This window comes from Emys orbicularis, chromosome 11, assembly GCF_028017835.1.
Source record: "Emys orbicularis isolate rEmyOrb1 chromosome 11, rEmyOrb1.hap1, whole genome shotgun sequence".
Taxonomy (NCBI): domain Eukaryota; kingdom Metazoa; phylum Chordata; order Testudines; family Emydidae; genus Emys; species Emys orbicularis.
Window position 1 is genome coordinate 50,979,820 of NC_088693.1, and position 15,658 is coordinate 50,995,477.

General features: G+C 40.8%; 1 protein-coding gene across 1 annotated transcript in view; it reads right to left on the reverse strand.

Annotated features, from left to right (window-relative positions):
- COL5A2 (collagen type V alpha 2 chain) overlaps nt 1-15,658 on the reverse strand; it is a 173,457-nt gene that overhangs the window by 75,205 nt on the left and 82,594 nt on the right. Inside the window, exons 2-6 of the mRNA XM_065413206.1 lie at nt 12,083-12,305; nt 10,204-10,217; nt 8,494-8,526; nt 7,440-7,472; nt 2,735-2,788 (exon numbers count right to left, since the gene is read on the reverse strand). Coding sequence (XP_065269278.1) covers nt 2,735-2,788; nt 7,440-7,472; nt 8,494-8,526; nt 10,204-10,217; nt 12,083-12,305 — 357 coding nt within the window. The remainder of the gene's footprint in view (nt 1-2,734; nt 2,789-7,439; nt 7,473-8,493; nt 8,527-10,203; nt 10,218-12,082; nt 12,306-15,658) is intronic.

Genomic DNA, 15,658 nt, shown 5'->3' on the forward strand with positions numbered 1-15,658 from the left:
ACTAGAGTCTCCTCAGAAATCCTGCATTATTATTTAATATGTAAATTACAGTAGCACCCACAGGCCCCAGACAATATTGGGCCCCATTATAGTAGGTCTTATACAAACAGAGGTAGACATAATGCCAGCCTCAAAAATCTTACAATCTAAAAACAGGAGCAATGTGTTTTTCTATTTTCTTTTCTTTGTTCTGGAATGAAACAGACAGAATCCACTCATTGGAAGGAAGATATGTATGCCAATGAACAATGGGACAAGCTTTTCTAAAATGACCATTGATGTCCAACTTGAGACACCTTAAAGCAGCCTGATTTAAGAGAAGGTGAGGAGCACCTGCCACCTGAGAATCAAGCCTCTTTAAAATGTCTCAGGTTGAGCACCCAAAAAATTGAGGCACCCCAAATTACTAGTCACGTTTGAAAATCATGGCCAATAGTATTTATTTGTTGTCTCCAGATGTTTTATTTTGTTTTGACTGGCCCACAAGCACTGAACCCTCCATGCTAAATGGAGTTTGAGGGCAACAATGCACTAGCTTTATACCAAAACATCCTTTTAGACACATACTTTGTGGTAGGAAAAAATATAATGTGAAGCATTTTTTTAACCTCCAAAAATTCATCAGCTGCGACATCAACACTGTGGAATGAAAACTAGCAAATTGTGTGTTTATATTAATTTGGAGAGGACAACTAACCAGCTGGAGGTAGCTCATATTGAATGTTTTTGTTTTGTAAAACCATTTTGTTTGTCCCTGTTCATCTTTTAGTAACTCAGCAAACATAGGGAGATTTTGAGTAAGAGATATTCCAGCTAGGCCACAAGGTGGCATCCTTTGAACATACACACAGTTTACTTCAAATACAATAATACTGTGGTTATTTGTTACTGGTACTCAGAAAACAAAAGATTAAAGTTTTGCCTTTGATATTATAGTGAAAGAAAATAGTCCACAGTAAAACAGTTTCAAACCACAGTTTATCATACTATTAAGACAGTAATATAATTAAGACCTACTGTACCAGTATACTAAGTGAAACTAGAGCCCCTGAACAAGATTTAGTTTATTTTCAATCATGTAAAAACATTGCTTGTAAAAACTAAGAATAATAATGTTTGAATTCAAAGAAGTAACTGTTCAATCCCAGGAAGCAGATTGCAGAAACAAAGGTTGCTGCTGCTAAACATACAGCTACATTGCTTCTTATTTCAAAACTCCTCCTCCCACAGTGCAATGTATTTTATAAACCTACAGCTGCTAAACTCAACCACCAAGTGGCATTTCATCACATTACATGATTAACAAATAATCTGATGCCTAAAATAAAAGTAGAAAAATATAACACTACTTCATTTACATCTAAATGTTTTTTGTTTTCCTTAAATGCAGGTCCATAAGGAAATAAAAAGTCAGCATTAGCATGGAGGCCCCCCTTTCCAAAAGCAGCCTCAAAATTTTGGGTGGGAGGAGTAGAGGTGGAAAGGAGTAAAGTATTCTTATGGGTCTCAGAGGTCTGGCCTTTGGTCAAGGCCACGGGCAGTCAATGAGAACTTCCTCTGTAGTAAGGGATGAGAGAATATCCAAGATAAATTGAAATAATGTTGCTGTTTAAAATCTAAAAACCTGTTTAAAGCAGCTTCTGTATTTTTGCTGTGGTTTTGTTTCAATAAGGAACATGTTGGAGAAACAGTCTACCATTATAAAGCATAATCCTACTTCAAAGGTTCCATGCTAGAACATTATGGAGCAGAGAAGAGAATTCTGAGATTGAAAGGATCCTTTTATACCCACTTGAAAGAACCTCAACTCCTTTGATATCTTCACCATTCCCTTTCAGCCTTTCTGTGGTTCATGCAACCACCAATCATGCAGATGCTGAAATTCCTTTATTAAGCATTTATTTCTGCAGTGCAGTCTTAATAATATTATTCACTAACATACTTCCACGTTCCGCCCACACATTGACTCCTACTTATTTCTTGAGCTCTCTCTTCCATTTTGAAATACTCTAAGCCAGTGGTTCTCAAACTAGGGCCGCCGCTTGTTCAGGGAAAGCCCCTGGTGGGCCATGCCGGTTTGTTTATCTACCACGTCCGCAGGTTCGGCCGATCGCGGCTCCCACTGGCCGCGGTTCGCCACTCCAGGCCAATGGGGGCTGCAGGAAGCGGCGCGAGCCGAGGGACGTGCTGGCCGCCCTTCGTGCAGTCCCCATTGGCCTGGAACGGCGAACCGCGGCCAGTGGGAGCCGCGATCAGCCGAACCTGCAGATATGGCAGGTAAACAAACCGGCCCAGCCCACCAGGGGCTTTCCCTGAACAAGCAGCGGCCCTAGTTTGAGAACCACTGCTCTAAACAGTTAACATCACCTCTGATACAATGTTGTCACCATTAAAAAGTCAACATTTACCTTTAGTTGCCATATAAAGGTATGAGATACTTCATGTCTCATTTTGGGTAAGTGCTGGCAAATGATGACTTGTCAGTGGCAATGCCTCTAGACATTGGTCAATTGTTTCAAAGGTAAAATTCACGTTTCCAACTATTCAGAGAACCAGTAGATATAAAATCCTCTGGCCTTGTGATCTGTGTTTTGGGAGGTGGGTGGAAAGGAACAGGAATGTTTATAAGGCATTGGATGTTAGAGCAGATGTAAAGCAATTTAGCACTTCGAGGTCAGCCCTGCATGGGAATACTGATTAAGTGAACTTCTAGGAACAGCATGTAGCAACTTACAGGTCTCCCCTTAGGTCCTCGTTCTCCTCTTGGTCCTTGTGAACCTGGAGGTCCCTAAAGGAATAAATAAAATCATTAAATACATTGAGCTAATGATGTACAGAGTTTTGAAAATGTAAAATAAAATAATTGTTTTAAAAGTAATTTTATAAAAACAGCCCTTCTCAGGAAAGCATACACTCAATGTGAGGCAGTACTTTGGTTTGTTTGCCTTTTAAAAAGGTGTACTCACTTCAAATCACTTCTTACAGATTCAGGAGAGCAATGTTAGACAGCAATATCATGAATATCACAAAAAGCCTCAAATGCTCCCCATTTTTTCTCAAACATATAGAACCAGTGCTATTCCACTGCAGTCAGGTTACAGGATTTGGGCAGTCTACAAAAGAGGTGCTTGTCCCCTGTGCAATTCAGCAGAGACTCCCTGTGCCAGAACACAGATCTGCACCTTTGATGCAGATCTGACCAGATCTGCACTTTGGCCATGAGGCAGGAAGCAGTGACCCCAGAGTGGCTCCTCTATCAAAAAAGAATTCTCCACTGTCATATTGGTGGTAGCATTTTACATCCACTTTGCTCTCACTTTGTGCAGGTGGAAGGTGGAAGGCAATGGAAAATCACACCCAAGGGATACAATCCTGGCCCTACTGCTAGTCCAGTGACTTGAATGGGTGGAATTCCACCCAACATCTGTCATTTATTTCTGGGGTGGGGAAAAGAAGAGAGAAATTCATTTTAGTTGTGAATGTGTTACTCTTGAAGAGCATCTTGATTGAGGGCCCTTTCATCCAAGGGGTGCAGGAAAGAGTGCATGCAAGAAAATTTCTGCTTAAAAAGGTACAGAGAAAGAGGAGTTCTGCATACATGCAATCCTCTCCTTGGGAATGGATACCTATCTTAATGAACAAGCACCAGAGGGTGAACACGAGAAGGGAAATGATAGGAGAGGCCCCACACACAGCAGCCAAAGTAGCAACCAAATAGGGAAAAAAGTATAAACATAATCACGAAGCAGCAGCAGAAGGCAGTACCCAAAAAGGATGGAAAGAAAAAAGAGATCAGAACAGCTGCCCTGGGCCAGACGAGGTGACAGCAACTTTAATGATGCAAGAAGCATTACAGAGAGGTGCTAGATGCAGATCTGGAAAATAAGGAAGAAATGAATCCTTAAGGACATGGTTCACACTGAAGAACAAAGGATTCTCCAAAGGATACTAGGAGAGGCCCTGATGCCCTGGATCTCAGCAGACACATGCACATATACAAGGGTGGAATTGAGCATCAATCCCTACAAATAGGTCAATAAGTTCAGTATCCACAAGGCACACCTGGTGGCCAAAAGCACTCTCACAGCTGCTATGGCACTGTCCATTTGTTTTAGTGCCAGAAATCCCCTAGCAACCTGCTTTCCATTTCTTATGTGCTCCATCCTTTTCTCCTGTCCTATGATCTCAAGACTGCTGTCCTTTCCTGATGTCATTGTGCATGCTCAGCAGAACAACTGCATTCTGCCAAAGATTTTACAGCAGCTTAAGGCTGTTTTATTTGTCTCTCTCTTATGCGTCTGATTCATTTCCATTCCCAGAGGGAGTATTTAGCATTGTCTGGGTTCCTGTGTCCATGTCCTTAATTTATTTTTTCATGCTCTCTTTTCTGTGGCTTCATAACTCCTGCTGCCATGTTCATTGGACCTCGGGGCAGTATACCAGTATTCCTGGCTGTATGTAACTCATTCCCTTGTGAGTTGCTTCTTACATCTTATTGTTGTAGGCTAGTTGTTTTCTACCTTTTTTTCACTTGTAGACCCCTACAAAATTTCAAATGGAGGTATGGACTCCTTTGGAAATCTTAGACATAGTCTGCAGACCCTCAGAGGTCCATGGACCTCAGGTGGAAAACCACTGTTGTAGGCTACCTAACAGAAGGACAATATGGCCCCTGAAGTTTAGTGCCCTCTCACACCCCTCTTTCAGTATTTATGGCTTTCATGGATGAGCATATCCTACCCCTGCCCTGTACCAATTCCTGCATAGGAGGGTGAAAAATGCAACCTTCCATCCCCACCAGGTCACATACTGGTAGCAAAGACAATATGTGGCTTCTATTACAGCTTCCGACATACATCACCAGGAGGTTCATTGGTTGTTGGACCCACAGGACTCTGCCCCATTTCTCTCCCTTCTCAACCCACCTCTGCATGCTGTATCTCAATTAGCCTTCAATGAGCTGTTCTCCGCAGCATACTAATGGGTTTAAACACCAGCAGAGGGTCCCCAGTCCTGCTCCTTCCCTGCTCAGTGGAGCCATATCAGCTACATTGAAGGCAGGGCCCTCCACAACCATGGAAGCTCAGACAAGGTTTGCCCCTTGATTATTATTTATTAATTAATATTTATTATTTGTATTATTGTAGTGCATAAGATTCCCAGTCATGCACCAGGACCCCATTTTGATAGGTGCGGTACAAACACAGATCAGAAAGACAATCCTTGCCCAAAGAGCTTACAGTCAGTTAACAGTTACTGTCAGGACGCTGATATTGAACCCAGGCATGCTAGATCCTTAAGCAGCATCTTTAGCCACTGCACCACGACACTGCACTGAACTGCTGCCCCTGACCAACAGCCTTAGTGCTAAAGGCCTACAGACAGACAGTAGCCATGCCCGGGGCCCCTGATTGGCTGGACAGACAGCACTCTCATTGGGTACCTGGACTATATAACAGCTCCAATAGAAAGGAGAAGCTGTCTGAGCAACAGGCCATTGCCTGCTGGTTGGTGCCTAGACACCTTGCCTTGCTGCTTTGCATGACTGTCATTACTCCTGGTGGAATTCTGTGCCAAAAAATTCAAAATTCTGCAACAAAAAATTAAAAATTATGCGCAAAATATTTTAAAATTCTGCATATTTTATTTGTCAAAATAACACAATATAATCACACCAGTTTCAATTATTTTTGGACATTTATTTCAAAATACCTGTCAGCAAGTATGTCTGTATCAATACAAACAACAAAAAAGATTCAGGAAATGTTTTTTGACAAATAGATTCCTTACTAGGCATATGAATACAGAACTCTGAGTAATAGTTCATTTAAGCTACAATACAGAACTGTATTTCCTGCACCCCTCAGAAGCAGTGCAAAGGCTTGGGGGAGTTCAGGCTACGTCTTCACTACAGGGGGGGGTCGATTTAAGATACGCAAATTCAGCTACGCGAATAGCGTAGCTGAATTCGACGTATCGCAGCCGACTTACCCCGCTGTATGGACGGTGGCAAAATCGACCTCTGCGGCTTCCTGTCGACGGCGCTTACTCCCACCTTCGCTGGTGGAGTAAGAGCGTCGATTCGGGGATCGATTGTCGCGTCCCAACGGGACGCGATAAATCAATCCCCGAGAGGTCGATTTCTACCCGCCGATTCAGGCGGGTAGTGTAGACCTAGCCTCAGGGTAATTGAGGAGCTGACGGAGAGGGAAGAAATTGCTGGGAAGGAGCCTGGGTGTGAACTTGGAGGGCTGTTGGGTATGAATGGGAAAAGTAATGAACAGGTTTTTGGGAGTGGTAGGGAGGGATTGTTAGGGAGCTTCCCCCATGCAGACGCTGGCTGACCCCCAGCCTCTCCCATTCAGTCAGGCACATCTGCCCCTGTCCCCAAGTGTCTCTGTGCCCTCACCCAGCCACTCCCCTGTCCCTATGTAGCTCTGCACCCCTCCCCCATCCCCATGTGTCTCTGTGCCCTCCTCTAGCCCCCCGTCCCTATGTGTCCCTGTACCCCTCCCCCATCCCCATGTGTCTCTGTGCCCACACCCAGCCCCCCGTCCCCATGTGTCCCTGTACCCCTCCCCCATCCCCATGAGTCTCTGTGCCATCACCCAGCTACCCCCGTCCCTATGTAGCTCTGCACCCCTCCCCCTAACCCAAGTGTCTCTGTGCCCTCCTCTAGCCCCCCGTCCCTATGTGTCCCTGTACCCCTCCCCCATCCCCATGAGTCCCTGTGCCATCACCCAGCTACCCCCGTCCCTATGTAGCTCTGCACCCCTCCCCCTGCCCCAAGTGTCTCTGTGCCCTCCTCTAGCCCCCCGTCCCTATGTGTCCCTGTACCCCTCCCCCATCCCCATGTGTCTCTGTGGCCTCACTCCCATTCAGCCCCAGCCCAGTCTGTCCTCCCCCAGAGCACCCCACAGACCCTGTCTCCTGACCTGGCCTGACAAGTGCTGCTAAGGCAGCTCTCGCTCCCCTCCCTGGCGGGGAGCTATCACCACATCGCCCTCTGGTGGGCAAAAGGTGGAACTGCAGCAACATTTTGGCAGAAGCTTTTTTCTGCGCAAAAAACCAGAAATCTGCAGGGCTCATTAAATATGTGCATGTGCAGTGGCGCAAAAGTCCCCCAGGAGTAATGACTTTACTTTGTTGCCTTGCCACCTCACCTGACCTTGCCTCCACAGCCCACTGACCCAGCCCCATGGATTGGCTCTCCTGGCTACCAACCCCTGAGAGAACTCAGACCATTGCCCCGGACTGCCTCTGATACCGGTGAACCTCCTGGATGCCCAACCACCTGCACACACTTGACTACTGCTCTGGACTTCCCCCTAGCCTGCTTCACCCACCAGGCATTACAGTCATTTTCACAGTAAAAAAATGGAAATTGAAGAGACTGGAAATAATATAATCAGAAGAACAGAAGCTCAGATGCTACTTACTGATGGTCCTGGGCGGCCTCGTATTCCTGTAACCTAAACAAAGAGAAGACATGAGCTAAAGCTTTCACAAAACACTAGGAATGCATTTGTCATGGCTACCCTAAGGAAAACTGCTCACTGAACGATGAAGATTTGTATAGTAAATTAAGCTACCTGACAACTTTTAGGATTTTGTAACCCCTTTTAAATTTCAGTACCTTTTCAGAATAATATAACAAGAACTTTGGAAGTATGATGATTATTTTATGCTGACTTTTTTCTACTAGAAAAGTGCGAATAAAGATTTTTAAAAGTGAGGGTGTGACTTTCTCTCTCTTTTTAACTTTTTTTTCACTTTTCCACTAGAAAGTTTTTTAAAGTGTTTTTCCACCACTTTTTCTCTTTTTACAAAAAATCGCATTGTCAACTTTTTCCGGGAGGAAAAAGTAAATGTGAGAGAAACTGAATTATTCTCACTTTCTCTAATGTTTTTACCTTTCTCCATAGTTTTCCTGGGGGGGGGGGGAATAAATAACTGACAGAAAGTTGCAACTGTCACACAATTATTAAAAAAATATTTTGAATTCTGAATTTTGAGCATTTTTTAAAAATAAAAAATGTCAAAAACAAATGGTTTTCAATTAAGAAATTGCTGATTTTGTTTACCAGCTCTACTTATGAGTTCTAGACCCTTCTAATATTAACCTATTGCCCATTACACTATGCACAGATTCTAACTATGAAGAAGAAAATCACTAATTCTGCAGATTTTTTCCCCAAAAATACAATTGACAGGTTTCAATGGCACATATGAAATATTAGCCATCAAAAACTCCTGTTGGTTATATTTTAGGAAGAAATTCTCCTTAGACTTAATTTTATTCCTTACAACTAAATGCAACTATTAAAAATCTTGTTGTGGCAGTTGCTGGTGTTAAATAATTTACATATTTTCATTGGATAAATGCTACAATTCTGTTATATGGGTGATTAATTTTCTTAAATCTCCTAAATTACAGCATCAGACATGTATACTTCCAAAAAGCACTGATAAACGAAGAAGAAATTAACTTACAATTGGCACCACTCCAGGTTCTCCTTTTTGTCCCTGCAGGGTACAGTAACAAAAATAGCTCAGATAGCAGACTATTAATGAATAACATTATTTATGAACTTTAACTGCCTTCTCCAACATTATTACTGACACATGATGCACACTGTGACATTAAACTTCCTTGCCTGGTTTACCAAGTAACAATCTTAGAACATTCAATTTAGTTCCACAGAGGAAGGTATAAAGACATTATCCTCTAATACTACTACTGCATTTACTTAGAAGTGAATGTTTAGAGTTACTGAATATCTACAACCTATCACTTTAAGAATATAAATGAATGTTAAATACTTATTTAAGGCTAGCTCCCCTCTTAAGAGGTTATTTATTGGAGGTAAGTATTTAAATTTGCATTTTTTCTAAGAGATCTCACTACAACACATTTTCTCCCTGCTTATCCTCACACAATGTGGTATGTTACAGACATTCTCACACCAACAGACAACAAAAGTATCTTACCAGGAGAGAATGCCTCCTACTGTATCTATAGTAACATACCACTCAGGCTGGTCAACAATGGGTCAAAATGAACCTCCAGATCCAAACACTCTTGAACTTTGGGAGGCTGAAAAGATGGAAACTGAGCTATTTTTTTCTGTTCAGGACCATCTCCACTTATAACTAGCATACTATTGCAGTGTACACGCGTGTGAAATCAGATCAGGGTTGCTAACCCTATGGGAATTGAGTACCTCCATTTCAATTTTGCTTTGTTCTTTCTCTGATGAGATTTAGTGTTGAGTGTTGAATTAAGTAATGCTGTTAGCTGAGCTCTGTTGTGTCAGCTGAACTATTACAGTAGTGAAAGTGTAAGGGAAGCTGGAAAGATGTTTATATTTTTAAAATATGTATTCATGACACATAGTGATCAAATAAGTGCATAACTGAAATAGAGCTAAAGAGCACTTGCATGTTGACTCTTGTATGTAATCTGTAGTGATTAATGCAAAGATCTAATTGATCCATGGTCAACTCCATGAATTATTTAAATATAACAGCAAATGTAACACACACAGAATTCTTAATAGTACAGTATTATTTAGGTAGTATGAAGCGGTTATAATAACCCTGCTTATTAAACAGGTCTCCATGTTGGGACTCATTATACCAGTGCTCCAGGATATGAACTAACTACTAATTAGTTTATGTGTGGAATACAAGGTGCTGAAGCTGGGATTTTCAGGGACCTAAGGGGATCAGGAGGCATTGGGCACCTAACTCCCTCACAAAATCCCAGCATAAAGTCTTAAATGGTCTGGACCCCTTTTATCCCTGTGTGATGCTGCTAGAGATGAAGCCAGCTGAGGTACTACACCTGGAACTTCCTTGATAAAAGAGAGGAGGTTTCTGGGAGGGTGCTCTCCATAAGGGAACCTAGGCCCTTCCACCCCAGGATTTGGTATCCTTCCAGATAGACTGCAATCTCCCCATGCATTAGGAAGAAGGTTCGGTGAGAACAAAGAGGTTTCATTATTAAGATGCCAGCTGTGGGAGGTTAATTATTTTATGATGTCTGCTGGGACATGTTGATATATCCAGTAGCCAGAGTGAGATGAGCAGTGTTTGTGATATTTTACTGTATAATTTAAATTTTCTAAGTGCCGCAAGTAAAGGACTGGAGCCTTTTTAGGGCTTTAATACACTTTAAAAAGTTTAAAAAGTAAAACTTACCTTCCTTCCTCTACCTATAAAAGGAGCAAAAAAGGAAACAAATTAGTTTATTGAGAGAGGCAAAACATTCTAAGGAGTGAATGGATGTCTGTACAGCCAGAATGGTGCAACGTGGAGGCATAGGAAATGGTCAGATTGCCAATGGGGAGCTTGAGAAGTGCCCAGAGGTACACATGCCCCACCTTCCTCAATGGGGATCAGTAAGGTGTGGAAGAGTTCCCTAGATGCCCAGCCTCTCTGAGTGTTGGACAGAATAGGAAACAGCTTGTTTAATACAATTACCCCAGAATAGCAAATGACATTTTAATGGTGTCCCACTGTCTATCCACACTAATTTCCCCCTTTCCGTAAGTGAATACATCTGGCTCCAAGACTCTTTAAGAATGCTTAACACTATGGTGGGATTTTCAACAGCACTCAACATGGGCTTAACTCTGTTCCGACTCAAATCAATGGTGAAATTCCCATCAACTTCACTGGGAAGAGACAGACCAGCACTTTTGAAAATCCCACCCGAGATCATGGTATTTGACACTGATTTTTTTCAAAAGCTACAGACGATTGAATGATCTTTGAGTTTTTTTGTCAAGTACTTGCAATACTCATGTACAGTCCCCACTGGCAGTGAATTCACAGTTCTGAGGTGACGCTCATAACAAAAATCTTTAGGAGGGATATTTATTAATATCTTTAATAGCATCAACACATTCCAGAATGTATCCATAATGCTCTTTTTCCTTGAAGACACTCATCCATGGCCTAATGCCTCCTAATGCACAGCAAGTATGCACCATCTGCTTATTAATGCATGCCATGTCTTGTCTTATTGCTTAATTATACAACTCCCTACTATGTTCCCTTTAGCATTACTCCACATTATTTACACTAATATAACCAGCAATAATTATTTCCCTTTTTAAAATGCCTTTAGATGATTATATGGTTCAAATAATATAATACACAGTGTTAAGGAGTATAGAATGAAAAGTTTAGAGATTTTTGTTCAGAAACTTACCCGATCGTTTTTGGATGATTTATCTAAATTTTATCCTAATCTCATGGGTCTGAAAAACTGAACTAGAAATGTGACAAAAACAGTCTTTAATGTAAAATTACTCATATTTTCTGTTTCTGGGCCCGGACACAAGAAGAAAATGCAGAGGAGCAAAAAAAATAAAAGAAAATGAAATGAAAAATATTAAAAATTAAAAGATGAAGTAAACCTTTTTTATATCTCATAAGAGGTTTAGTTTGGCTTTGACTGAAGATTCAGGTTGATTCATCTGGATTTACTTGTCCATCACATGCTTTCACACTCGGCAATTTCTTTAAATTGTATTCAACGCTTTTTATATTTACACATATACAATTTTAGTAGGGAAAATAGGAGGTGTGTATGGAATGTAACCATCAAATTGATATGTTTTTTATAAAGATGGAGCCGAACAAGAACCTGAAATCCAAACCTCATCAAGATTCCAAAAGGGGGATTAAGATCAAACCTCTGGTTATGAAGGCACCTCAACAGTATTGGGTGTGTGTAAGAACTGCAGCCAGAAAGGAACTCTCTTTCAGACCCAGCTCAGATACAACTCAAGACAGCAAAAATCTCACTGGAATAACCATTCTATTGAGATTCGAGTCTAAGACTGTGGAAATCTCGTGAGAATAGCTGATCTCACAAGTTTGCTTGTGAGAGTTTGCTGAACCTGAACTTTAGCCCTACTTTTGCATCACATCCAAACGCCAAACCCTGGGCAGATCTGGATCTGAACACCATCTCCTTTGCTCATCTCAAACTACCATATCAGAGATGACATTGTTCAAAACGTCAGTTTACCAGGCTTCATGTAAAATAAGGAATCTAAAGCAGCCTTACCAATATTGCCATCAAAACCAACACGTGCCGTGTTGGGGCACACAGGACAGCATTCTCCTGCGGGAATCTGAGGGCTCTCACATTCTAACACATCCTGACACTGAATCTCGTCACAGAGAATGGCTCCATTGTCACAGACACAAATCTGGCATGGTGAGGGCTTCCAGATATCCCTGTTCAGGTACATCTGATCGTTTTGAGTGCAGGCTATTTCTTCAGCATCCTCTTCTAGGAAAGAACAGAAAACACTTTTTAGGCACTTGCAAACTGCTAAACCACAGGAGGAGTGTGTTAACTGGGAACAGTATGTTATGGGTGCAAAAAGCACATGAGAGATGAAGACAACACCCCAACAATGGAGTAGAAACCAATCCTTGGGGCTTTAAAACGCTAACTCTTTAACCTCTTTGATTCATAAATTTCAAGGCCAGAAGGGACCATTGGTGATCATTTACTCTGACCTCCTGTAGAACAGAGGACATAGAACTTCCCCCAAATAATTCTTAGAGTATATCTTTTAGAAAATTTTGATTTAAAAATTATCAGTAATGGAGATGCCACCATGACTTTTGGTAAGTTGTTCCAAAGATTAATTACTCTCACTGTTAAAAAATTACATCTTATTTCCAGTCTGAATTTGTTTAGCTTCAACTACTAGCCATCGGATCATGTCACACCTTGTCTCTGAAGAGACAATTGTTAAATATTTGTTCCCCGTGTAGGTACTTACAGATTGTAATAAAGTTACCCTTTAATATTCTCTTTGTTAAGATAAATAGGTTAAGCTCCTTGAGTCTATCACAGTAAGGCTTGTTTTCTAATCCTTGAATCATTCTTGTGGCTCTTCTCTGAACTCTCTCCAATTTATCAACATCCTTCTCGAATTGTGGACAGCTAGAACTGGACACAGTATTCCAGCAGCAGTCACATACGGGGGTAATACTCCTACTTAAGATTCCTGTCTATTCATTCAAGGCCCTTTTGGCCACAGCGTCAAACTTGGAGTTCATGTTCAGCTGATTATCCACCATGATCCCAAATCGTTTTCAGTCACTGTTTCCCAGGCTGGAGTACCCATCCTGTAAGTGTGGCCTATATTCTTTGTTCCTAGATCTATTCATTTACATTTAGCCATATTAAAATGCATATTGTTTGTTTGCACCCAGTTTACTAAGAGATCCAGACCAGTCTTTATAGTACTAACTTGTCTTCTTCATTATTTACCATTTACCCCCAATTTTTGTGTCACCCGCAAACATGATTTTGTTTTCTTCCAGGTCATTAATAAAATTTTTAAATAGCATAAGATCAAGAACGGATACCCAAGGGACCCCACTAGGAACACAGCCATTCGATGATTATTCCCTGTTGACAATTACATTTTGAGATCTATCAGTTAGCCAATATACTTAATGGCATGTTAATTGTATATCTTTCTAGTTTTTTTAATCAAAATGTCATGCAGTACCAAGTCAAATGACCTACAGAAGTCTACGTATATTAAATCAGCACTATTACCTTTATCAACCAAACTTGTAACGTCATCAGAAAAAATATCAAGTTAGTTTGACAGGATCTATTTTCCACAAACCTGTGTTGATTGGCATTACTTATATTACCTTCCTTTAATTCTTTATTGAGTCCTGTATTGGTAACATTTTGCTATTTTACCACTTCATTTCTTGGTTAGGAAAAGGGAAGCAATAGTCATCATGGACTGCACAAATCAACTATAGTTTATGGGCTCAACTCACAGCTGCCTTAACCTTTCAATGTCAATCTGTTGGCATAAAAGGGCTGTAAAACTGTTGTAACCATCACAATGCCTAGCATATTATGGAGGCTATCAGAAAAAAAAATATTTTTCAACTCTCAGTTTCACAGCTCCTTTCATCCTTCCTCCTAATACTTAGAACAGTCCCATGCTTCCCATCCACCAAAGCCTTCCCTCTCCTTAAACCTACTCCTTCCTTAATCCTACTCTTGAAACTCTTTCCTACACTGATCTCTACAGCATTAGAATCTTCTTGCCCTTCTATGATCAATTTGTTGCCTGTATTTTGTTTTTGTCTCTATGAATTCATAGTCTTGCTGGGACAAGGACCTCCTTGTCCTGTTTATTTTGTAAAGTGATGAGTACATTTACAAAACTATGGGTGAAATTCTGACCCTATTGACTTCAACAGGAGTTTTGCCACTGTCTTCAAGGGAGCCAGGTTTCCACCCTATGTATCTATAATAGTCAATAACATTTAATTGTAAGCAAAAAGGTATAACAATGAAAAACATTGATTCCTATTTTATACACGTCCTTAATATTGTCCATGCAGTACCTGTATAAGAAGAAATATATATATTTGAAGTTCAAAACTTTTTGTTTCTCCAGTTTTATATGGGGAAAAAGGAGACAAAGGGACTGAACTAAGAGAGAAGGAAAAATATAAAAGTAAAACTGAATTCAGCCACTAGCATACAGCCTTGTATGCAGAGATCTTATTAATTAATTATTAATTATTATTATTATTATTATTTATTATTGCATGAAGGTAAAAATTAGCAGCACAAATCATGGTGCAATTTCAGTCACATTTTTCTCTGCATTTCTGTTAAAATTAAAGCCAGATGTAAAGAGAGAAACACAAAACAATACATGTGACAGACTTGGGGATTTAAAGTTTGTGCCCTTACTCAAGTCATTTTATCATTGTTAAAGCAAGGAGAAATGGAACAGATGTATCATTAACTACTATCCACCAGCATTGACTTTTGCACCTTGCTAACAGAAACTGAAATCCTGATTTATGCACAGATCAACCAGTGTTTTTAATTGGGTTATCACGTAGGCTGACAAAATGACTCCAACTGTTGATGCAAATGCTCAGGAGGAAATGTTGTCACTGTGAAGTAAACACATTGCTGATGTGACCTGTACAGTCCATTTATGACACAGTGTAAACCATTTTCTAAGCTGTAGAGTGTACTCTGGATCGCATTCTTTTCACTTCTCCCCTGTGTGCATGACATAATGCTCTGACATATTGAGCCTTTTCCCCCAGATGTCTGGCATATGGACCACGTCTTCCTTAATGGGTCACCATTAGAACTGGTGGCCTAGTTCAGATGAGAAGCAGTTAGGATAAATGAAATTTCTAAGTCACTGAACCCAAAGTCAGCATACTGTCATAACTTCAAATAAACCACATAGCAATTGCTTTGGCATACCAGAGTAGGGCCAGATTGTGACCAGCACATGCAGGAGTTTCTCTTTCTCACTCACACTCTATTCTCTCTCTCTCTCTCTCTCTCTCTCTCTGACACACACACATAGCTAACTTTCTGGAAAATGTAAGATGAAACACCATGCCTGTTACTCTGTACTTCTGCAGGTTTGCTGAAAAGAAAAAGTCCACAGCACCATTTAATCATGTTCTCTGTTCACCCTCTTCTAGTCTCATATTTGTCCTTCATCTTGTGGCAGCAGTACTATATGTGGAGATAATGGGCCATGTAACATACAGCCTAAGAGAAAAATTGTTAATCTGCTCCAAATACCACCAACCTAGCAGAAAAGATTTG